Source organism: Ranitomeya variabilis, chromosome 4, assembly GCF_051348905.1.
Source record: "Ranitomeya variabilis isolate aRanVar5 chromosome 4, aRanVar5.hap1, whole genome shotgun sequence".
NCBI lineage: Eukaryota > Metazoa > Chordata > Amphibia > Anura > Dendrobatidae > Ranitomeya > Ranitomeya variabilis.
Genome location: NC_135235.1, coordinates 657,692,668 through 657,717,758, shown reverse-complemented (window position 1 = coordinate 657,717,758; position 25,091 = coordinate 657,692,668). Strand labels below are relative to the sequence as shown.

General features: G+C 43.9%; 1 protein-coding gene across 4 annotated transcripts; it reads right to left on the bottom strand.

The window, feature by feature from the left end:
- Positions 1-1,176: 1,176 nt before the first annotated feature.
- Positions 1,177-24,364, bottom strand: LOC143767473 (uncharacterized). Of its 4 annotated transcripts, none has more exons than XM_077255845.1 (7): positions 24,327-24,364; positions 9,766-9,915; positions 9,457-9,636; positions 9,250-9,373; positions 9,069-9,166; positions 8,794-8,884; positions 1,177-3,482 (listed from the first exon to the last, which is right to left on the bottom strand). In XM_077255845.1, exons 1-7 carry the CDS (start codon positions 24,351-24,353, stop codon positions 2,383-2,385), a joined length of 1,770 nt encoding a protein of 589 aa, XP_077111960.1. In that variant the 5' UTR covers positions 24,354-24,364; the 3' UTR covers positions 1,177-2,382. The 4 variants fall into 4 exon arrangements, with proteins under 4 accessions (XP_077111960.1, XP_077111959.1, XP_077111961.1 ...); XM_077255844.1 differs by having other exon boundaries at positions 8,794-8,896; positions 24,327-24,355; XM_077255846.1 differs by having other exon boundaries at positions 8,794-8,896; positions 24,108-24,330.
- Between the last annotated feature and the right edge of the window lie 727 nt (positions 24,365-25,091).

The following is a 25,091-nucleotide window of genomic DNA, read 5'->3' as shown; positions in this document are numbered from 1 at the left end:
ACTCAAACTTATGACTTCATAAAATACTATGTAGAGATAAGGCTACGTTCACATTTGCGTTGTGCGCCGCAGCGTCGGCGCCGCAGCGCACAACGCAAACAAAAACGCAGCAAAACGCATGCACAACGCTGCGTTTTGCGCCGCATGCGTCGTTTTTTTCATTGAATTTGGACGCAGCAAAAATGCAACTTGCTGCGTCCTCTGCGCCCCGACGCGGGCGCCGCAGCGACGCATGCGGCGCAAAACGCAAGTGCGCCGCATGTCCATGCGCCCCCATGTTAAATATAGGGGCGCATGACGCATGCGGCGCCGCTGCGGCGCCCGACGCTGCGGCGCTGGCCGCAAATGTGAACGTAGCCTAAGAAAATTTTCTGAAATTCAATGTCACCATTTTTGCCAAATTTGTAAAAAACTTGAAATCGCCATAAATTAAAATTACTCCAAAGACTCCAATTTCCTTGAAAAGACTTGTGAGTGTGATTGTATTCAGAGGCACTATGACCACTCTGATCGTTGTGTCCCTCCTTGCCTCTAACTCCCATACAAAGTGACTCTTCTATCTCTCTCCCTATAAAAAACATCTACGTTATTCTTATTTCCTCACATACTAACCTTGTTGAGGGTTCAGGTGTGAAGGAGCACAATTTGACTTTTGGAGCACAGATTTTACAGGAATAGTTGGAGGCATCATGTCGTATTTGAAGAGCCCCTGAAATTCCAAAATGGTGATACCCATCAAAAGTGGCACCCTTTTGCAAAACATCCGCCCTCAAAGAAATCATGGAAAATTTTGCTGAGCATTTTGACTTCACACGTGTTTCACTAATTCCTTTACTATGTAGTTGTAAAAATTAAACATTACCATATATTAAAAAAAATGGTTTCAGTATTTTTTTTTTTATTTTCTCAAGAGGTAATCTGAAAAAAGTACTCTACAGTTTATTACACAATTTATTCTCAATACAGCAATATGTGATTCGGCAGAAGGGAAGGAGCGTTACTTTACTTTTGAAATAGCTCCATATACCACATACAAGAGCCCCTGAGGCATTAATTAGGTGGATACCCCTTCACCTATACTCAAAGTGAACTAATTTTGAAAAATACAGCCCATGAGGCATTTATGAGGTGAACATTATTAATCCAAAACTGTTTAAAAAAATATGTGGCAGATGACAACATTTTTCCTCAAATACATTTTTATTTATTTTTCATTAAAACAGCTGTATAATTTTTTGTAAGCAAGAGTAATGACAAAAAAGTTGTTTTTTATTTACATTTTTTTTTTTTACAACCGGGCAGAATAATATGAAAATGTTGTACTTTGGGTTGTTAAAGATGCTGTGACATGTCAATTATCTATATTTTCATAGTTTATCCCTATAGATGATGCACTTAATAGCAAACTCCACATCTAGATGGTTGAACTGTACACAGGATGTAAAGTGGCTAAACGGCAGAATCAAACTTTTTTTTTCATTTTTCATGTTGCCTGTCTGTTGTTGAGGTAAAGTATTTGGCAACTGATAACTCCAAGTGGGTGATAGATAGTTTTCACTAAATTTGTGTACTTCTTCCCCCTGTATGAAGTTGACCAATCGTAAGCAGGCAGCAAAATAAATCGTAATCAGGTTGTCTTTACATCTCTCCTGTGTGAGATGTAAAGAAAACCTGATTTCACTGCACAGCAATTACAAGTTGCAGTGAGCAAAACAGCAATAAATGTGATAACTGACACTTATGAGCTCTCATCTCAACACAAGCAGTGTGAAGGGGGTGGCAGTAGTGATGAGCCATTAGCACTATAGAAGGAGAATAGGAGGGTTTGTAATATGACACAGTTAACTCAGCAGTGCTGCCCCTATCTCCACAGGGACTGCTAAGAGATGAAAGTTAAGGCCTCAGTAATAGCCCTCAAGTCTGCTATGCTCATGGCAACTTGTAATCCACTCTGTGGAGAGCTGAGCAGGCTGTCATTACATATCTCACACAGGAGAAAGACTATTGTGTTGTGTGTTCTCCCCCTCCTCGAGTGTTACTGCCTGCTTATGATTTTTCAACGTCATACAGAAAAAATAAAACCACACCCTCAGTGAAAAGTATCTCATAAAGCCCATTTGGACTTAAGTTACTTTTCAATAAGTGACAAATAGTTTGATAATACTTCTGCAGTGGAAAGTAAAATGGCACAAAAAGGAAAGAGGTCTTATGAACGGTGTCCAGTTCAACGTGAAAAAATTGGTGAAAGCGCCTTGCTAATTTCCAAATTGCTTTCCATTCTTTTTCACATATTTGACTTTACACAGACACTCTCCGTTTCATGTTTTTTTGTACCATTTGCACCTCCCTTGAGTTTTTTTTTTGAGCAACCAAATATGTTGTTTAAATAAAACATTTATCACCTTCTAGGTATGATAATGGCTTGTTCCCTGTGTGAGTTCTTTGATGTCTAACAAGATTTGATATATTTGTATAACAATTTCCACATTCTGAACATGAATATGGTTTCTCCCCTGTGTGAATCATTTGATGTCTAACAAGATTTGATATATTTGTAAAACAATTTCCACATTTTGAACATGAATATGGTTTCTCCCCTGTGTGAATCATCTGATGTCTAACAAGATTTGATTTATTTGTAAAACATTTCCCACATTCTGAACATGAATATGGCCTCTCCCCTGTATGAACTCTCTTATGTATAACAAGATTTGATTTCTGTTTAAAAGATTTCCCACATTCTGAACATAAATATGGCTTCTCCCCTGTGTGTGTTCTTTGATGATTCACAAGAGTTTCTTTCATGAGAAAATATTTCCCACATACTGAACAAAAATATGGCTTCTCTCCTGTGTGACTTTTCATATGTCTGTCAAGATGTGATTTAATTTTAAAACATTTCCCACATTCTGAACATGAATATGGTTTATCCCCTGAGTGAATTCTCTTATGGGTAAAACAATTTGATCTGTATTTAAAACATTTCCCACATTCTGAACATGAATATGGCTTGTCTTCTATGTGAATTCTTTGACGTTTAACAAGATTTAATGCATTTCTAAAACATTTTTCAGATTCTGAACATGAGTATGTGTGCCTTATCTCATGTTTCACAAGCTCCAATTTCTGATTAAATTTTTTCCCACACTTTGAGCATGAAAATCTTTTCTCCATAGTGTGTATTTTTTCATGCATGAAAGGAATTCTTTTTCCATGTTCTGAATACGAAAGTGGATTCATTTCTGCAAAATCAATTTGTTTTTTAACACCTCTTTTGTGATGCTTGGTTTTCTTAATAGTCTGTGATGAATCAAAAGAGAGGACCTGTTTATCAAGATCAGATGATAGATCTTTGCTGTGAAGGGATGATGGTGAATCTGGAATAAAAGAATATACTCCTATTGTATCTTGCATGATATCAAGGTCATTTGAATTAAAACCTAAAGATATCAGTTGTCCATCTGATCTCCTGTCACCGTCATCTGCCAAGAACAAAATAAATTATTTTCAAATAAAATAATCTTTAAATATATACTTTCACAACATTTATATACAAAATGTTCATAAAAATTAGAAGTTATGTACCAAAATTCTAATTTTCAATCTGACAGTAGACCTCAGATCAAGAACCACTAGATCCCGATGTTAGGCCACTGACAGCTCTCTAGCAATTTTCCAATTTTGAGTTGAATCCGGCATCTTATAAGTTCAGGTATCAATGTGTCTGTCACCACTATTTTGTAGTGAAATACTCATTGGAGAATCATAAAGGGACCAGGCACTTCTACTAATGTGGTGTCTGACACACAATCAAGGACAGTTACAGTCCTTCAGTGCAGAACAGAGCAGTATGGCCATGCCCAAAGACGTCATAACCTTTGAGAAAGTGTAAAACTGGGTTAGCAATTTTTGCCTTTAACCATTTCACATAGGAGCAAGTTTTCGCCTTCCTGAGCAGGCCAACTTAATGTGATAATAACTCTGGAATACTTCAGTGATTCTGAAATGCTATTTTTGGGACACATTGTACTTTGGGTCATACATTGTATGAGAAAAATACATTGAAAAAATGTGAGTTAATTGATGAAAATATTGGAAAGATGGAATAAATGTAGAAAAATTTTCAATTTTAAAACTCTGAATAGTTATGCCCTTAAGTCATATTACATAACATAGTTAATAAATAACATTTACCATATGCTATGATTTTTTAAATGTCTTTCTTTGTTAGGATGTTAAGAGGCTGAAAAGTTAAACCGTTCTGGGTGATAGTCCAACTCCTCATTAAGCAAGTTTTTGGAGTGTTTCTCCCATTAAGTCCTCAACTCTTTCTATTAAATATTTTCCCTGAATACATATCCAAGAGATCCATTAGATTGCTTTTACATATGTTAACAGCAGCATGCTGTTTGATTGCCTACCATTGGAAGCAAACCTCTCCACCTTCCCAACTAGATCTATATTCTTGCATAAAAGATATCTGGATCTTTGAATACCTGAAAGCCCTTAATGACAATATTGTACAGAGATTTAACCTTGTTTGATCTCCTTGGGATTCCTTTGGGGCCATGTTAAATATATGACCTCTATGAGATGGCTATAACTAGGACATAACATTCCACATCATTTCCCCCCTTTCCTTTTGTCGGAGTCTGTGTGTTTGTTTGTAAAATTTAACTCTTTATCTACTTGATAACGTGTAACTATTATTATAGTATAACATTGGTTGTTAACCTATAAATGATAGTGAAAAATCAAAAATGCCTAATTATTTTTTCTTTTCCTGTAAAATTTGAAACATTTTCAATAAAAAAAAAGGAGGCTTACAAAAGTTTAGCAGCAATTTTTCATTTTTTTTTTCAAGTTAATTTACAAAACATGATTTTTTAGGGACCACTTCATGTTTGAAGGGCGTTTGAGGAATCCCTCCATCAGAAAATCCCAAACAAGGTCTCATTTTAAAAATTACAACCTTAAAATTTGTTAACTCTTCAGGGGCTTCTGAGGAATTAACAAACTGTAGTGAAAAAAATGAATTTTTTTTTTCTACTATAATGTTGCTTTAGAACAAAATGTTCTCTCCGGGGCTCTCATGTGGTTGTATGAGACGTGACCCCAGTGCCCAATTAGCGCTGGAGTCACTGTTCCCGCCTGCGGACAAATTGAACATGAAGAGGAGATCAGAGGTAAGCTGCAGCTCGGACTTCCTCTTCATGTTAAATTCTTCCAAAGGGGACAGTAACACCAGCGCTGATTGGACGCCGTGGGTCACGTGTCACAACAACCGCACAGGAGCAGGAATGGTGCCGGCACGGAATGTGAGTACAAGCTTTTTTATTTTATAGACGCCAAGTGTGGGGTATGACAAGGAGCTGTCCAAGTAGTGGACAACTTCTCTAACCCCTTCACGCCGCGGCCCTTTTTCGTTTTTGCGTTTTCGTTTTTTGCTCCCCTCCTTCCCAGAGCCATAACTTTTTATTTTTCCATCAATATGGCCATGTGAGGGCTTATTTTTTGCGGGACGAGTTGTCCTTTTGAACGACACCATTGGTTTTACCATGTCTTGTACTAGAAAACGGAAAAAAATTCCAAGTGTGGTGAAATTGCAAAAAAAGTGCAATCCCACACTTGTTTTTAGTTTGGCTTTTTTGCTAGGTTCACTAAATGCTAAAATTGACCTGATATTATAATTCTCCAGGTCATTACGAGTTCATAGACACCAAACATGTCTAGGTTATTTTTTATCTAAGTGGTGAAAAAAAATTCAAAACTTTGCTAAAAAAAAAAAATTAAAAAATAAAAATGCGCCATTTTCTAATACCCATAGCGTCTCCATTTTTCGTGATCTGGGGTCGGGTGGGGGCTTTTTTTTTGCGTGCCGAGCTGACGTTTTTAATGATACCACTTTTGTGCAGACACGTTCTTTTGATCGCCCGTTATTGCATTTTAATGCAATGTCGCAGCGACCAAAAAAAGTAATTCTGGCGTTTCGCATTTTTTTCTCGCTACGCCGTTTAGCGATCAGGTTAATGCTTTTTTTTATTGATAGATCGGGCGATTATGAACGCGGAGATACCAAATATGTGTACGTTTGATTTTTTTTTTTTTTATTGTTTTATTTTGGATGGGGCAAAAGGGGGGTGATTTAAACTTTTATATTTTTTTATTTTTTTCATAGCTGAAATGCCGGCTTGCTATGAGCGCCGACCACAGGGTGGCGCTCACAGCAGGCTGGCATCAGTAACCATAGAGGTCTCAAGGACCTCTATGGTTACCATCCTGACACATCGCTGACCCCCGATCATGTGACGGGGGTCGGCAATGCGCTCATTTCCGGCTGCGTGGCCGGAAGCGGTAGTTAAATGCCTCTGTCAGCTGTCATTTAACAGGTTAATAGCGGCGGGTGAATCGCGATTTCACCCGCCGCTATTGCGTGCACATGTCAGCTGTACAAAACAGCTGACATGTTGCGACTTTGATGTGGGCTCAGTGCCGGAGCCCACATCAAAGGGGGAGACACGACGTGCGCAGTACTAGTACGGCGCATGTCGTGAAGGGGTTAATAAATTACGGTATTATGTCTCCATGTTTTGTATTTTGTTACCACACAGTAACCTAATATAATCTAATAGGAATTAATGCTTCTAATGTTCCAAAATCAGGACAGCAGATGAGGAAGCCTCCTTCACAACGGATTATACCATGTCCATATTGTAAAAGCACAAATTGTTATCAGCTATAACAGTATCATAATTTCATCCATATTTAACCCCTCTTAAAGACATTCACCATACATGTACAGTGCAAATCGGAAGCATGGAACAGGGCTCACACAGCGATCCCACCCCATAAATGGCAGATGATGGCTGGGTATTACAACCTGGACCTGCAGCTAATAATCGCGGGTACAGCAGTGCTCTGCCCCTGATTGTTAACCTGTTAAATGCATCTGTCAATCTCGGACATCGGCATTTAACACGCGCTGGCATGCGTGAGCATCATTCTCTCCGTCCATCGGTACGCCCGTGACGTGATCTAAAAATAGTTTTACAGCACACACATATACAAAACATTGCCACATTGAGAGCATATGCACACTCAGCTCTGCTGTACAGTGCCTTGCGAAAAGTATTCGGCTCCCTGGAACTTTTCAACCTTTTCCCACATATCATGCTTCAAACCTAAAGATGCCAAATGTAAATTTTTGGTGAAGAATCAACAACAAGTGGAACACAATTGTGAAGTTGAATGAAATTTATTGCTTATTTAAAATGTTTGTGGAAATTCAAAAACTGAAAAGTGAGGCGTGCAATATTATTCGGCCCCTTTACTTTCAGTGCAGCAAACTCACTCCAGAAGTTCATTGTGGATCTCTGAATGATCCAATGTTATCTAAAATGCCTAATCATGATGAATATAATCCACCTGTGTGTAATCAAGTCTCCGTATAAATGCACCTGCTCTGTGATAGTCTCAGGGTACTGTTTGAAGCACAGAGAGCATCATGAAGACCAAGGAACACAACAGGCAGGTCCGTGATACTGTTGTGGAGAAGTTTAAAGCTGGATTTGGATACAAAATGATTTCCAAAACTTTAAACATCCCAAGGAGCACTGTGCAAGAGATCATATTGAAATGGAAGGAGTATCATACCACTGCAAATCTACCAAGACCCGGCCGTCCCTCTAAACTTTCATCTCAAACAAGGAGAAGACTTATCAGAGATGCAGCCAAGAGGCCCATGATCACTCTGGATGAACTGCAGAGATCTACAGCTGAGGTGGGATAGTCTGTCCATAGGACAACCATCAGTTGTACACTGCACAAATCTGGCCTTTATGGAAGAGTGGCAAGAAGAAAGTAATTTCTCAAAGATATCCATAAAAAGTGTTGTTTAAAAGTTTGCAACAAGACATCTGGAAGACACACCAAACATGTGGAAGAAGGTGCTCTGGTCAGACGAAACCAAAATCGGAACTTTTTGGCAACAATGCCAAACGATATGTTTGGTGTAAAGCGAACACAGCTCATCACCCTGAACACACCATCCCCACTGTCAAACATGGTGGTGGCAGCATCATGGTTTTGGCCTGCTTTTCTTCAGCAGGGCCAGGGAAGATGGTTAAAATTGATGGGAAGATGGATGGAGCCAAATACAGGACAATTCTTGAAAAAAACCCGTAGGAGTCCACAAAGGACCTGAGACTGGGACGGAGATTTGTCTTCCAACAAGACAATGATCCCAAACACAAAGCAAAATCTACAATGGAATAGTTCACAAATAAACGTATCCAGGTGTTAGAATGGCAAAGTCAAAGTCCACACCTCAATCCAATCGAGAATCTGTGGAAAGAGCTGAAAACTGCTGTTCACAAACGATCTCCATCAAACCTGACTGAGCTCGAGCTTTTTGCCAAGGAAGAATTGGCAAGAATTTCAGTCTCTCAATGTATAAAACTGATAGAGACATACCCCAAGTGACTTGCAGCTGTAATCGCAGCAAAAGGTGGCGCAACAAAGTATTAAGTTAAAGGGGCCGAATAATATTGCACGCCCCACTTTCCAGTTTTTGAAATTCCACAAAAATTTAAAAACAACCAATAAATTTCGTTTAACTTCACAATTGTGTTCCAATTGTTGTTGATTCTTCACCAAAAATTTACATTTGGTATCTTTATGTTTGAAGAATGATATGTGGGAAAAGGTTGAAAAGTTCCAGGGGGCCGAATACTTTCGCAAGGCACTGTATATATTCCGTATCTGACTTCTCTGCATTTAGTGGTTACTACTCACCTGGATAGTCATATGTAGGAATCTCCTCTTTACACCACTCATCACCCATCACATATGTCTCTATAGTATTAATATGGGTCAGATCTTCACCCTGAAACAAATACTGTAAAAGTCACAGACAGATGAGAAGTCACATCTATGATCAGTTCTAATCCTGCCATCTCCACCATTCTCATCATACAAGTATACAACCTAAAATACTGGAGGATAAAACAAGACCTTCACAGCCGCCTACATATCATAGGGAGATCTCATGACACCTTCTCTCCATCTACCTGATAATCCTGAGGAACATCGGGATCTTCTTGTTTACAGTCCTGTGGAAGAAGAGGACGGGGACATCTCTCTGGTGTTGTACTCTTACTGGATAGAACTGGAGGAAACACATACAGGGGCTGAATTCATTCTTTACATACAGATAATTATAGGCTGTGTGTATTTAGTCCTGTCTATTACCTGGTGATGTGAGGGGCTGGGGAACCTCCATCATGACGTCCTTGTACAGATCTTTGTGTCCTTCTAAATACTCCCACTCCTCCATGGAGAAATAGACAGTGACATCCTGACACCTTATAGGAACCTGACACATACAATGATACCGTCATCACCCCGAACACTTCATAGCATCACTGTATAATATCCTAGTATTCCCAGCAGTGTCACCTCTCCAGTCAGCAGCTCAATCATCTTGTAGATGAGTTCTAGGATCTTCTGGTTATTGATGTCCTCATGTATCAGGGAGTGAGGTGGAGGCCCCGTGATTGGGCTCAGGGGCCTTCCCCATTCCTCAGACACAGTGGCCTGACAGCGCTCACTAGAGGTCTTCTTCACTACTGTGTAATCCTGGTTATGGAGAGACACATTAATAAATCTCACTACAGACATTTCCAGAGTCCTCACCTCTCCAGTTCTGTCCATCTTTTATTCCCAGAGATAAGAATGATGTAATGTGACGTCATCAGAAACTCTTACCTCACCAGTAAGCCGGAAGAGAATCTCTAGGGTGAGGTGTAATATCCTCTCCGTCATGTTGTCCTGGTCTCTCTCCATCCTTGACTGGTCAATTGAGAAAATTCTCTTATATAGAAGATCTCCACTGAGAGGATCCAATATTGTAGGGACCTAAATGGGAACAAGATTAAAGAATCCCATATAATAATACAATTACTGCAAATAAAAAAGTGAAACGTGTGGATGTTGTATTCTTTCTTCGTATGGACTAGTTGCTCTAGTTTGGAGAACTGATGGAGACAGCCACGTTTAGCATTTGTCTGTTCCCATAAGCTCCATGCACATGTGTAAGGATCACAGTAAATGAAAAGGCTTCCAGGGACAGATTTTATTAAAGCCACTCTACTTAGTAGGTAGCTCTGTATAACCGCACCTCTGATTGGCAGCTTTCTGCCTATGCAAGTGTGTAAAGAAAGCAGGCAATCAGTGGTGTGGACAGGGTTATACCGATCTACATATAGACAGAGCCCCACAGTGTATCTAAACCACATTTAGCGTCCACATGTTTGGCATTTCTGTAACGATGAGAGCCTGCCTAACTTACATGTTTATGTCTCCAGAAGCATGAGCTGAGCACAATGTGCGGGCACTACAATGGCAGTTTGCAATTTTTACTCAGCAACGTCCACTGCTGCCTGTTTCTGGAAAACACCCATGGAGTCAAAATCATCACTACACCTGTAGATAAAATTCCAAAAGGCACATAATTTCCAAAATGGGGTCACTTGAGAGGGGGATTCTGCTCTTCTAGCACTTAGGGGCTCTGTAAATGGAGTCCGCAAATTATTCTAGAAAGTTCGGCGCTCCAGGATGCCTCCTGTGCAACAGTACTTCTTAGCCATACAGCAAAACTCGGGAGGGATGGATCGCTATTTGCCAATAGCATTATGTCCCTCCCGAGTCTCGTCATATGACTAAGCAGCACTGCACAGCCACATATCTCGTATTTTTACATTCAGCAGAAATTTAGGTGCCATTTTTACTCATTTTCCAGTGTGAAAATGTAAAGTCTGGGGCTAAAGCAAAATTTTGGTGGTAAAAATGTAATCATTTTTTGCCCAATGGGCCAATGGTATAAAATTCTGTGACACACCCGTGGTGTCAATATGATCACTGTACCCCTAGAAGAATTCATTGGAAGGTGTAGTTTGTAAAATGGGGTCACTTATGTGGGGTTCTGCTGTTCTGCCACCTCAGGGGCTCTGCCAATGTGACATGGCACCCTCAAATCAGTCCAGCAAAATGTGAACTCTAATATAGCGAGTCTTGCTTTCTGAGCTTTGCACTCTGCCTCCAAAGTAGTTTTCAACCACATATGGGGTGTCAGCATACTCAGGAAAAATTATGGGGTCCATGTTTTCCTGTTACCCTTGTTAAAACAAAAAAATGGGTCTAATGTAAAATTTTTGTGAAAAAAAGTTAAAATGTTAATTTTTTTCTTCCACGGTCTAAAAATTCATGTGAAGCATCTGAAGGGTTAATAAACTTCTTAAATGCGGTTTTGAGCACCCTGAGGGGTGCAGTTTTTAGAATGGTGTCACTTTTGGGTATTTTCTGTAATATAGACCCCTCAAACTGACTTCAAATGTGATGTGGTCCCTAAAAAAATATGGTTTTGTAAATTTTGTTGGAAAAATGAGAAATCGCTGGTCAACTTTTAACCCTAAGAACATCCTAAACAAAAAAAATGATGCTTCAAAAATTGTGCTGATGTAAAGCAGACATGTGGGAAATGTTATTTATTAACTATTTTGTGTGACATATCTCTCTGATTTAAGGGCATAAAAGAAGAGATTTTTGTGTACTCACCGTAAAATCTTTTTCTCTGAGCCAATCATTGGGGGACACAGGACCATGGGTGTTATGCTGCTTGCCACTAGGAGGACAATAAGTAAACACAAAGAATTAACTCCTCCTCTGCAGTATACACCCCTTGACTGGCCAGTAATGACCCAGTTCGGTAGTAAAGCAGTAGGAGTATAAAAAAACCAAGACAAGAAAACCATGTCAAAAGCTAAGGAACAAACAACAACAAAAACAACAACAAGCCAATACCCTAACAGGGTGGGAGCTGTGTCCCCCAATGATTGGCTCGGAGAAAAAGATTTTACGGTGAGTACACAAAAATCTCCTTTTCTCCTACTCCTCATTGGGGGACACAGGACCATGAGACGTCATAAAGCAGTCCCTGGGTGGGGAGCAATTGCACTGCTAATACCCCATGTACCACTGGCTTACTGAGGTACCGCTGTCTGCAGAATGCGCCTGCCAAAGGCAGCGTCTGCTGAAGCCTGGGTATGAACGTGATAATGCTTCATAAAGGTATGCAGACTGGACCAAGTCGCAGCTTTGCAAGGCTGTTGTGCTGACGCCTGGTGCCGAAAAGCCCAAGAGGTACCGACCGAGTAGAATGCGCCTTAATCCCTGCTGGGACAGGGGTGTTCCTGACGCGGTAGGATTCCTGGATAGTGGAACGAATACACCTGGCTAGAGTGGCCTTTGAGGCGGCTAGACCTTTCCTATGTCCCTCCGGAAGCACGAAAAGGACATCCGACTTATGGAAGGGAGCCGTCCGAGATATGTACCGCTGAAGAGCTCTAACTACATCAAGAGTATGAAGAGCTTTCTCGATACGATGGGTTGGTGCCGGACAGAATGACGGCAAGACAATGTCCTCATTTAGGTGAAAAAAGGAGACGACTTTAGGTAGGAAAGAGGGAGAAGTCCTCAAAACTGCCTTAACTGGGTGAAAAATCCGAAAAGGGGGGCAGCAAGAGAGAGCCGCCCACTCAGAGACTCGCCTGATTGACGTAATCGCCACTAGAAAGACCACCTTCCATAAAAGAAGGGTGAGAGAGATGTCCTGCAATGGTTCGAAAGGGGCCTCCTGACGAACTCTGAGAACCAAGTTAAAATCTCATGAAGCCAATGGCATTCTATAGGGAGGGACCACCCGGGAAACTCCTTGGATAAACGTCTTAACCGGCAGTCTGGAAGCCATCTTTCTTTGAAATAGAACTGACAATACGGACACTTGTCCCTTGAGCGAGCCTAGGGCAAGGCCTGACTCTAAAACCTGATTGGAGGAACTCCAGAATGGACAGAATGGAAAACACCTGAGGAGAACGTCCATGCGCATTGCACCATGAAAAGAAGGTGCGCCAGGTGCGATAATAAATGCGCATGAATACGGGTTTCCTAGCACGAATCAAGGTAGAAAAAACCCCTGGAGAGAAACCGGCTTGGGCTAAAATCCAGGATTCAACAGCCACGCCGTCAAAGACAGGGCCCCGGAGTTCTGGTGGAAAACGGGCCCTGTGAGAGAAGATCCATGCGATCTGGAAGCTGCCAGGGGACGTCGGCGACCATTTGGACGAGTTCCGCGTACCATGCTCGGCGCGGCCAGTCCGGTGCGACAAGGATCGCCGTTCTCCCCTCTGCCCTGATCTTCTTGATGACCCTCGGGAGCAGAGGAAGAGGAGGAAATATGTACGGCAGCTGGAATCGATGCCACGACAGAACTAGAATTCTGCTTTTGGGTTCCCTCCGGTGGTAGTAGGTGGTAATGCAGTTGTCCTTGGGTTGCAGTCCTGGTCAGGTGTGTCTGCTGATTGCAGTTCTGACTGGGGTATTTAGGTGTGCAGGATTCATTAGTCCTTGCCAGTTGTCAATTGTTGTTGGGAAGTGTTGGACCTCTGCCTAGTTCCTCCTGCCTTTCTGCCAAATCAGCAAAGATAAGTGTCTGGGTTTTTTTTCTGTGGCACACATGCTGTGTGCTTCACAAATCAGTGCTATTCTTTGTGTTTTCTTGTCCAGCTTAGATTGTGTCAGTATTTTCTCAGTCTTGTTGGATTCTCTGGAGTGGCAGATATACATTCCATGTCTTTAGTTAGATTGTGGAACTTTTTTGTATTATCTGCTGTGGATATTTTTGGAAGGGTTTTAATACTGACCGCCTAGTAATCTGTCCTATCCTCTCCTATTTAGCTAGAGTGGCCTCTTTTGCTAAATCCTGTTTTCTACCTGCGTGTGTCTATTCTTCTCCTACTCACAGTCATTATTCGTGGGGGGCTGCCTATCCTTTGGGGGTCTGCTCTGAGGCAAGGTAGCATTCCTATTATATCTATCTATAGGGGTATTTAGTCCTCCGGCTGTGTCGAGGTGTCTAGGGTTTGTTAGGCACACCCCACGGCTACTTCTAGTTGCGGTGTTAGTTCAGGGCATTTTCCCTGGAATCTGGGAATCCGGCCTTGCTTAATGTAGATTCCTTTTTTCAGGCTTTAGGATTATTATATGATGAACCGAATTCTGTGGATCAAGCGGAGAAAACCTTGTTGGCCCTGTCTCAGGGTCAAGAGGCGGCAGAATTGTATTGTCAGAAATTTAGAAAATGGTCTGTGTTGACTAAACGGAATGATGATGCTTTGGCGGCAATTTTCAGAAAGGGTCTTTCTGAATCCGTTAAAGATGTTATGGTGGGGTTTCCCACGCCTTCCGGTCTGAGTGATTCTATGTCTCTTGCCATTCAGATTGATCGGCGCTTGCGGGAGCGTCAAACTGTGCGCGCTGTGGCGTCGTCCTTAGAGCAAAGTCCTGAGCCAATGCAGTGTGATAGGATTTTGTCTAGAACGGAACGACAAGGATTCAGACGTCAGAATAGGTTGTGTTATTATTGTGGTGACGCTTCTCATGTAATTTCAGTCTGCCCTAAGCGGACAAAAAGGATCGCTAGTTCATTTATTATCAGTACTGTACAACCTAAATTTCTGTTATCGGTGTCCTTGATCTGCTCATTGTCATCATTTTCTGTCATGGCGTTTGTGGATTCAGGCGCCGCCTTGAACTTAATGGATTTTGAGTTTGCCAGGCGTTGTGGTTTTCCCTTGCAGCCTTTGCAGAACCCTATTCCTTTAAGGGGGATTGATGCTACACCTTTGGCTAAAAATAAGCCCCAGTTTTGGACACAGGTGACCATGCACATGGCGCCAGCCCATCAGGAAGACTGTCGATTTCTGGTGTTGCATAATTTGCATGATGTTATCGTGCTGGGTTTCCCGTGGTTGCAGGTACATAATCCTGTGTTGGATTGGAAATCTATGTCTGTGACTAGTTGGGGTTGTCAGGGGGTTCATAATGATGTTCCTTTGATGTCAATCTCCTCTTCTTCCTCTTCTGAAATTCCAGAGTTTTTGTCTGATTTTCAGGATGTATTCGATGAGCCCAAGTCCAGTTCCCTTCCACCGCACAGGGACTGTGATTGTGCGATTGACTTGATTCCAGGCAGTAAGTTTCCTAAGGGCCGACTTTTCAACCTGTCTATGCCTGAACATACCGCCATGCGGAGTTATGTTAAGGAGTCTTTGGAGAAAGGGCATATTCGGCCATCTTCTTCACCGTTGGGAGCAGGTTTTTTTTTTGTTGCTAAGAAGGATGGCGCCTTGAGACCTTGTATTGATTATCGCCTCTTGAATAAGATCACGGTCAAGTTTCAATACCCTTTACCTTTACTTTCCGATTTGTTTGCTAGGATTAAGGGGGCTAGTTGGTTTACGAAGATTGACCTTCGGGGGGCATATAATCTTGTTCGTATTAAGCAGGGTGATGAATGGAAAACTGCGTTTAATACGCCCGAAGGCCATTTTGAATACCTTGTGATGCCATTCGGGCTCACCAACGCTCCATCTGTTTTTCAATCCTTCATGCATGATATCTTCCGGACTTATATTGATAAATTCTTGATTGTATATTTGGACGATATTTTGATTTTTTCCGATGATTGGAAGTCTCATGTGGAACAGGTCAGGATGGTATTTCAGATCCTTCGTGACAATGCTTTGTTTGTGAAGGGGTCTAAGTGTCTCTTTGGGGTGCAGAAGGTTTCTTTTTTGGGCTTTATTTTTTCTCCCTCATCTATGGAGATGGATCCGGTTAAGGTTCAGGCCATTCATGATTGGATTCAACCCACATCCGTGAAGAGCCTTCAGAAATTTTTGGGTTTTGCAAATATTTATCGCCGTTTCATTGCTAACTTCTCCAGTGTGGTTAAACCCTTGACTGATTTGACGAAAAAAGGCGCTGATGTGGCGAATTGGTCCTCTGTGGCTGTCTCTGCCTTTCAGGAGCTTAAACGCCAATTTACTTCTGCTCCTGTGTTGCGCCAACCAGATGTTTCTCTTCCGTTTCAGGTTGAGATTGATGCTTCTAAGATTGGGGCAGGGGCCGTTTTGTCTCAGAGGGATTCTGTTGGTTCTTTGATGAAACCGTGTGCCTTCTTCTCCCGCAAGTTTTCGCCTGCTGAACGCAATTATGATGTCGGCAATCGGGAGTTGTTGGCTATGAAGTGGGCATTAGAGTAGTGGCGACATTGGCTTGAGGGAGCTAAGCACCGTATTGTGGTCCTGACCGATCATAAGAATTTGATTTACCTCAAGTCTGCCAAACGGCTGAGTCCTAGACAGGCTCGATGGTCCTTGTTTTTTTCCCGTTTTGATTTCGTGGTTTCGTATCTTCCGGGTTCTAAGAATATTAAGGCTGATGCCCTTTCTAGGAGTTTTTTGCCTGATTCTCCTGAGGTCCTTGAACCGGTCGGCATTCTGAAAGAAGGGGTGGTTCTTTCTGCCATTTCCCCTGATTTACGGTGGGTTCTTCAGGAATTTCAGGCTGATAGACCTGACTGCTGTCCTGGGGGGAAATTGTTTGTTCCTGACAGATGGACTAGTAGAGTGATTTCTGAGGTTCACTGTTCTGTGTTGGCTGGTCATCCTGGTATTTTTGGTACCAGAGATTTGATTGGTAGGTCCTTTTGGTGGCCTTCGTTGTCACGTGATGTGCGTTCTTTTGTGCAGTCCTGTGGGACTTGTGCGTGGGCCAAGCCTTGTTGTTCCCGTGCTAGTGGGTTACTTTTGCCATTGCCGGTCCCTGAGAGGCCCTGGACGCATATTTCTATGGATTTTATTTCTGATCTTCCGGTTTCCCAGAGGATGTCAGTTATCTGGGTTGTTTGTGACCGGTTTTCTAAGATGGTTCATTTGGTGCCTTTGCCTAAATTGCCTTCCTCTTCAGAGTTGGTTCCGTTGTTTTTTCAGCATGTGGTTCGTTTGCATGGTATTCCGGAGAATATTGTGTCCGACAGAGGTTCCCAGTTTGCTTCTAGGTTTTGGCGGGCCTTTTGTGCTAGGCTGGGCATTGATTTGTCTTTTTCTTCTGCATTTCATCCTCAGACAAATGGCCAGACCGAGCGAACTAATCAGACTTTGGAGACTTATTTGAGATGCTTTGTGTCTGCCGATCAGGATGATTGGGTGGCCTTTTTGCCATTGGCCGAGTTTGCCCTTAATAATCGGGCTAGTTCGGCTACTTTGGTTTCGCCTTTTTTTTGTAATTTTGGTTTTCATCCTCGTTTTTCTTCTGGGCAGGTTGAGTCTTCTGACTGTCCTGGTGTGGATTCTGTGGTTGACAGGTTGTAGCAGATTTGGGCTCATGTGGTGGAGAATTTGGTGTTGTCTCAGGAGGAGGCTCAACGTTTTGCTAACCGTCGTCGGTGTGTTGGTTCCCGGCTTCGGGTTGGGGATTTGGTTTGGTTGTCTTCCCGTCATGTTCCTATGAAGGTCTCTTCCCCTAAGTTTAAGCCTCGGTTTATTGGTCCTTATAGGATTTCTGAGATTATTAATCCGGTGTCTTTTCGATTGGCGCTTCCGGCCTCTTTTGCTATCCATAATGTCTTCCATAGATCTTTATTGCGGAAATATGTGGTGCCCGTTGTTCCCCCTGTTGATCCTCCGGCCCCTGTTTTGGTTGATGGGGAGTTGGAGTATGTGGTTGAGAAGATTTTGGATTCTCGCTTTTCGAGGCGGAGGCTTCAGTACTTTGTCAAATGGAAGGGTTATGGCCAGGAGGATAATTCTTGGGTTTTTGCTTCTGATGTCCATGCTGCTGATTTGGTCCGTGCCTTTCATCTGGCTCGTCTGATCGGCCTGGGGGCGCTGGTGAGGGTTCGGTGACCCCTCCTCAAGGGGAGGGTACTGTTGTGAATTCTGCTTTTGGGTTCCCTCCGGTGGTAGTAGGTGGTAATGCAGTTGTCCTTGGGTTGCAGTCCTGGTCAGGTGTGTCTGCTGATTGCAGTTCTGACTGGGATATTTAGGTGTGCAGGATTCATTAGTCCTTGCCAGTTGTCAATTGTTGTTGGGAAGTGTTGGACCTCTGCCTGGTTCCTCCTGCCTTTCTGCCAAATCAGCAAAGATAAGTGTCTGGTTTTTTTTTCTGTGGCACACATGCTGTGTGCTTCACAATTCAGTGCTATTCTTTGTGTTTTCTTGTCCAGCTTAGATTGTGTCAGTATTTTCTCAGTCTTGTTGGATTCTCTGGAGTGGCAGATATACATTCCATGTCTTTAGTTAGATTGTGGAACTTTTTGTATTATCTGCTGTGGATATTTTTGGAAGGGTTTTAATACTGACCGCCTAGTAATCTGTCCTATCCTCTCCTATTTAGCTAGAGTGGCCTCTTTTGCTAAATCCTGTTTTCTACCTGCGTGTGTCTATTCTTCTCCTACTCACAGTCATTATTTGTGGGGGGCTGCCTATCCTTTGGGGGTCTGCTCTGAGGCAAGGTAGCATTCCTATTTCCATCTATAGGGGTATTTAGTCCTCCGGCTGTGTCGAGGTGTCTAGGGTTTGTTAGGCACACCCCACGGCTACTTCTAGTTGCGGTGTTAGTTCAGGATTTGCGGTCAGTACAGGTTCCACCGACTCCAGAGAAAGTTTCATGCGGCTCCAAGGTCACCAGATCATAACAGGAGGCACCACTCGCCCGAGACAAGACCTTGGTGACTGAGGAAGTCCGCCTCCCAATTCTCCACACCCAGTATGTGGATCGCCGATATGAGCGAATGATTGGTCTCGGCCCAACGTAGAATGTGGGTGACTTCGCGCATGGCCGCCCTGCTGTGGGTTCCCCCTTGCCGGTTGATGTACGCCATGGCCGTGGCATTGGCGGATTGGATTTTGATGGGATGTCCTGCGAGAAGGTGGTGAAAATTGCGTAAGGCAAGTGTGATCGCTCGAATCTCCAAGACATTGATTGGGAGACGCGACTCCAGCATGGACCAACGACCTTGTGCTGTGTGGTGATTAAAAACTGCGCCCCAGCCCAAAAGGCTTGCATCGGTGGTCACCACTAACCAGCGCACCGGGAGAAAGGACTTCCCTTGGTTCAGGGAGGACCATAGAATCCACCACCTGAGGGTTTTCCTGACCGGTGGGGATAGGTGAAACTGACGGTCGAGGGAAAATGGACTCCTGTCCCAGGCTAACAGCAGCGCCTGTTGCAAGGGACGGAGATGGAACTGCGCAAACAGAACGGCTTCCATTGCGGCAACCATCTTCCCGAGGATGCACATAGTGAAGAGAATGGAGTGAGGGACTGGGCGAGAGAGCTTGCACACTCCCTGTTGTAAGGACAAGACCTTGTCTGGAGGGAGAATGACTAACCCGCGGGAAGAGTCCAAAATCATGCCCAGGAAGCAGATTTGCTGAGCCGGACCGGAGATGATTTCTCGAAGTTGATTTTCCAACCCAGGCGAGAAAGAGAATCCACAGTGACACTTATAGACTCCTCGCAGGCAGAATGGGACGGCCCTTTGATCAATAGGTCGTCCAGATACAGAAGAACTACCACTCCCCGAGCGTGAAGAATGGCCATGACTGCTGTCATGACCTTCGAGAAAACTCTGGGGGGCAGTGGCAAGTCCAAAGGGCAAGGCCACAAACTGGAAGTGTTCGTCCTGGACTACGAAACGCAGGAACTGCTGATGAGAGGGAAAAAATTGACAACGGAACGGAGCGAGTCCATCCTGAAGTGTCGAATCTGTACGAACTTGTTTAGCAGCTTGAGGTCCAGTATGGGCCGTAGAGTCCCGTCTTTCTTTGGGACCACGAATAGGTTAGAGTAAAACCCCCTGAACCTTTGGTCTAGAGGGACCGGAACGATAACACCGTCCCTTCGAAGCGCCTGTATGGCCTGAAGAAGATGTGATGCTCTTGATTTGGGGGGAGAGGACTGGAAGAAGCATGGGGGGAATGGAAGAAAACTCGATTTTGTATCCGGAGGACACGAGCTCTCTGACCCACTCGTCGTGGACGACTGAGAGCCAAGTTTGACGGAACAAGAGAAGACGTCCACCTACTTTGTCGGCGTCCGATGGACACGTCGACGAGTCATTGTGTAGAAGGTTTAATGGATGCGGATGCCTTAGGGCCAGAAGGTCTCGGTCTGGGTTTCCAGGAACGGTTAGGTCTGTATGAGACCTGGGGTTTTCTGTCTCCCCGCCATCCCGAACCAGGGGAAGAGGATGACCAACTGGAGTTGTTACGAAAGGATCGGAATCGAAACTGTTGTTAATTCCGAAAGGGCCGGGTAGGTTTCTGCTGAGGAAGAAATTTACTCTTCCCTCCAGTAGCATCAGAAATGATTTGGTCTAGCTTCTCCCCAAATAAACGGCCAGCATGGTAAGGTAAAGAAGTCAGGGACTTTTCAGAAGCAGAATCTGCTCGCCAATCGCGGAGCCACAAGGCCCTACTGATGGAGATTGCGTTTGCAGCTGCTTGCGCTGCGCAATTAGCCGCATCTATGGAAGCGTTAACTACGACGTCTCCAGCCTGAGCTATATGGTTAGCGAGTCTGGCCACCTCTGGGGGAAGATTACTGCTGTGGACGGTAGAGGTTAACACCTCTGAGCGAGCCAGGTAGTCAATTTGACAGTCAGAAGGATTTTTGACCGATGAACCGTCGGACAGAGATAGGATTGTTTTGGATGCGAGTCGCGATACGGCAGGATCCACAGAAGGAGAGAGAAGCAACTCCTTCATCAGGTCCTTGGAGAAAGGATATTTAGCTTCCGTGGCCTTTACAGAAAATAAAAATAAAAAATGGTGGGGTCTGAAAACAGACCCAAGTGCCTCCTACAGACACTAAGCAAGAACTGGGTCATTACTGGCCAGTCGAGGGGTGTATACTGTGGAGGAGGAGTTAATTCTTTATGTGTTTACTTATGTGTCCTCCTAGTGGCAAGCAGCATAACACCCATGGTCCTGTGTCCCTCAATGAGGCGTAGGAGAAATGAAAAGTTTGAAAATCGCAAAGTTTGCTGAAAATTTAAATTTTTTTCATAAATGCAAGTCATATTAAAGAAATTTTAACAGTATCGTAAAGTTCAATATGTTACGAAAAAAAACATTCTCAGATTCAGTGGGATTCATTGAAGCATTCCAGAGTTATTACCACATAAAGTGACAGTGGTCAGAATATGTAAAACTTGGCCAGATCATGAAGGTGAAAACAGGCTCGGGGTGAAGGGGCTAACTATTTTCCAGGAGGCCTTTATGGACAGGACACTACCTAACTTTATAAAAGAAGCCATTATAGTAATCATACCTAAACCAGGTATAGATCCACTCGTAGGTCCACAATTTGAAGCAACGAACTACACTTATGACCTTCAAACCTGGATTACAAAAGTGATCATCACTTCTGTATTTTTGTAGTAAGGCGTAACAAGAGGAAGTACGAGAGCCTTCTGATTCCCACTGTAGTGATGGACGGCTCCAGTGATGATTTATCATCTAACTATGGTTGTAAAATTGCTTCAATCCTTCTCTGAACCTTTTCGTTGCTGTACATCATGTTGCTGAGCGGAGTCAGTGTGCACGTCGGGAGGTTCTATCACATCAAGCTGATCGCTGGGGCTGAGTAACTCCTTAGATGGTGTGGTCAACAGCGACGATATCATCTAAGTGGTTATACAGATCGACTATAATGGCAGCAGGGTAGGCAAAAAATGAAAATATAAACCTTTAATTATACCCTAAAAATGGGCCTATGGCCACAATGCATAAATAGACAACTAGACAATAACTATAAAGGTGCAAGTGCTCAAAACCAACCGTGCTCAAGATAAAAAACTGGTATGGTCTCACCAGAGCCGAACTTCCTTTATCCCGACTTAGGCCGGTTTCACATGTCAGTGGCTCCGGTACGTGTAGTGACAGTTTTCTCAGGTACCGGAGACACTGACACACGTAGACCCATTCAAATGAATGGGTCTATGCACATGCCTGCGTGTTTTCACGGACCGTGTGTCCGTGTGCAAAACACGGAGACATGTCCGCTTTACTCCGGCAGCACGGTCCGCAAAGCGTCCCGCACACGTGCACACGGAGAACAGTGTGCACTCTCCTCCGTGTGCACGTACCGCCGCAGGAGAAACAGCGCTACAGTTAAGCGCTGTCCAGTGCATGTGGTGCTGAAGCCGGCATTCATCCCTTCTGTCCTGCTCAGCTGAAAGCAGCGCTTGCAGGAGAGAAGGGATGAAAGATCAAGGTTTTTTTTGTTTGAAAATTAAGTTTGGGGTCACCTCCCGCGTATACTCACCCAGCTCCCGCGATGCCTCCTCTCAGCGCCGGCAGCTTGTCCTGTGTGAGCGGTCACGTGTTACCGCTCATTACAGTGATGAATATGCGGCTCCACCTCCCATAGGGGTGTTATTGCATAGTGGAGGGGATTTTATGAAATCCTGTCTCCACTACGCGTGTGAACATGCATCCGGCGGCCCTGCGTTTACGAACATGCGGCGCGTCTTTTTAGAACGCAGCATGTCTGTTTACCTTGTGGAGACGCTCTGTCGCCGCAAGGTAAATAACAGGGTCCTACGTATGGGGTGCGGAGATTCCGGATGTGTTCACTGAACACATCTGGAATCATCGCGCGTACAGAAGGGGCGGCGTTTTGGTTGAAGCGGGGTTTCGGCTCCGTCCAAAGCGCCGACAATACGGCCCGTGGACACAGGGCCTTACTTGTTCAACGCATCCTGCGTTTCAGCATTGAAATGCATGTGTCACTTCCGTCTGTCGAGACCTAGCTTCGCCTCAGCAATGAAGCGCTTACATCATCTCCGGTCTTTGGAACGCATGCTGATCGCGATGGATCACATGCGTCAGTGGTCCTATTACTACCGGATATTGAGTCGCATACAGTATTAGCCACTATGGAGCGCATACATATGCAGCACTCTTCCTTGCGGCCTTGCTGCCGACAGAGATTCAGAGTAGAGATTTTTCCACTGTTCTAAATGAAAACAACCCAAAAACCCCTGGATTTCGATCAGATGGAAGATATACTTCCAATGAAGGTTGGGGATCCAAAAACAAATAGTTGTATTAAGGAACCATGAAATACATATGCATTAATGAACATAAAGCTCTCCTAACCATAATCTCCAGTTAATAATGTCTTAATAAGGAGCATTTATGCTGAGTTTTACTGACAGTCCATATCCACCAAGGTTTATTGACAAATTCATAACATAACAAAAAAAAAGGGATAAATTTACATGATGGAAAAGGGATAAGAAGAGGGCCTGGGGGGAAGTGAAGGAGTGGGGGAGGATAATAGTTTAGATTTTTTACCATGGCATGACATCAAGACATGTTGGTATTATGCTTATAAAAAGCAGCTGTAATTCAGCAATTCATTCAAACCATATGGTTGCTGAGTATCAAGTGGAAAAATCCACCAGCATCGAAGGTTGTTGATTGTTGTCATGACAACCATAAAAACTCCACCTCTTTGATAACGACTATCTAAAAGCTTTTAATTACCAGGAAATGTGCTGTTATTGTGGAAAAGTCGTGAAACAAAAAAACTCCTACGTATTTGGTATCACAGTAATTATACACTTAGAAAGGGAAAGTGATGGCGTCATTTACGGCATTTTTCTTTTTCCAAAATGATGCAAAAAAGAATCTATCAGTTACATTATGTGGAGTCGAAAATGGCGACAAAATACAACTATGGAAGTTTTAAATAGAGCTTGATCCTTCCTGCCCATATGATTGTAGGCTTTTAGTCTGGGAGATGCATCATGTAAGGTCAGGGTCCCAGCAGAGGAGGTCGCCTTGTCGAAGGCTGTTGGGCAGACATGAATTTATGCGCCAAGTACTTTCATATTGTCATTTTATTCTCTGCAGCTCCAATATCATATACTCAATGGGTCCGTATTACAGAGTAAGGCTGCCGTCAGACTAGCAGTATTTGGTCAGTATTTTCCATCAGTATTTGTAGGCCAAAACCAGGAGTGGGTGATAAATGCAGAAGTGGTGCATATGTTTCTTTTATACTTTTCCTCTAATTGTTCCACTCCTGGTTTTGGCTACAAATACTGATGTAAAATACTGACCAAATACTGATAGTGTGACGGCAGCCTTACAGAGGGCAGCCGTAATTAGTTCCATATAGAATGGCTCTCTTACCTCGCACCTGTTCACATCTGCCTGTTTGGAAGTCACGGTCAGGCTTATAATAACAGAAGCCGATCAGTTACATTATACGGAGCCGAAAATGGCGACAAAATACAGAGAAATGGGAGAAAGGTCCCAGCACTAGAGATAAGGGAGGCCGAGGGCACAGTCGTGTCAGCACTGAGGGGGTTACTGCCCTGCACCCAGTAATGGGGAATCTCCAGCACCTACCTCCACCTGCAGAGCCGCACACCACATATATGGCTGTTCTGTGCACACAGGACCTGTGATGAGGTCACAGGAGGGGAGGAGTCAGGGGGTCACATGATCAGGGGCCTCAGTGTATACAGGACTCTGCTGTGCTGGTTGTCATCTGCTGGATGAGGGGAAGTTTATGTGTGGGGTCAGGAGGGGTTTACAGGGTGGATGTAGCAGAGCCGTGTGTGTACGAGGTATACGGAGAGGAGCCGTGTGTGTACGAGGTGTACGGAGCAGAGCCGTGTGTGTACAAGGTGTACGGAGCAGAGCAGTGTGTGTATGAGGTGTATGGAGCAGAGCCGTGTGTGTACGAGGTGTATGGAGCGGAGCCGTGTGTGTATGAGGTGTACGGAGCGGAGCCGTGTGTGTACGAGATGTATGGTGCGGTGCAGCGTGTGTATGAGGTGTACGGAGCGGAGCCGTGTGTGTATGAGGTGTACGGAGCGGAGCCGTGTGTGTACGAGATGTATGGTGCGGTGCAGCGTGTGTATGAGGTGTATGGAGCGGAGCCGTGTGTGTGCGAGGTGTACGGAGCGGAGCCGTGTGTGTACGAGGTGTACGGAGCGGAGCCGTGTGTGTATGAGGTGTACGGAGCGGAGCCGTGTGTGTGCGAGGTGTACGGAGCGGAGCCGTGTGTGTATGAGGTGTACGGTGCGGAGCCGTGTGTGTGCGAGGTGTACAGATCGGAGCCGTGTGTGTACGAGGTCTACGGAACGGAGCCGTGTGTGTACGAGATGT

Coding starts and splice junctions, on each gene's coding strand:
- LOC143767473 (XM_077255844.1), bottom strand. CDS start 24,353: ATGTGGTGTGCGGCTCTGCAGGTGGAG. Junction 9,374..9,456: donor TTGAGCTGCTGACTGGAGAG/GTGACACTGCTG, acceptor TGTATGTGTCAG/GTTCCTATAAGGTGTCAGGA. Junction 3,483..8,793: donor TCCTACATATGACTATCCAG/GTGAGTAGTAAC, acceptor TGTTCTTGGCAG/ATGACGGTGACAGGAGATCA.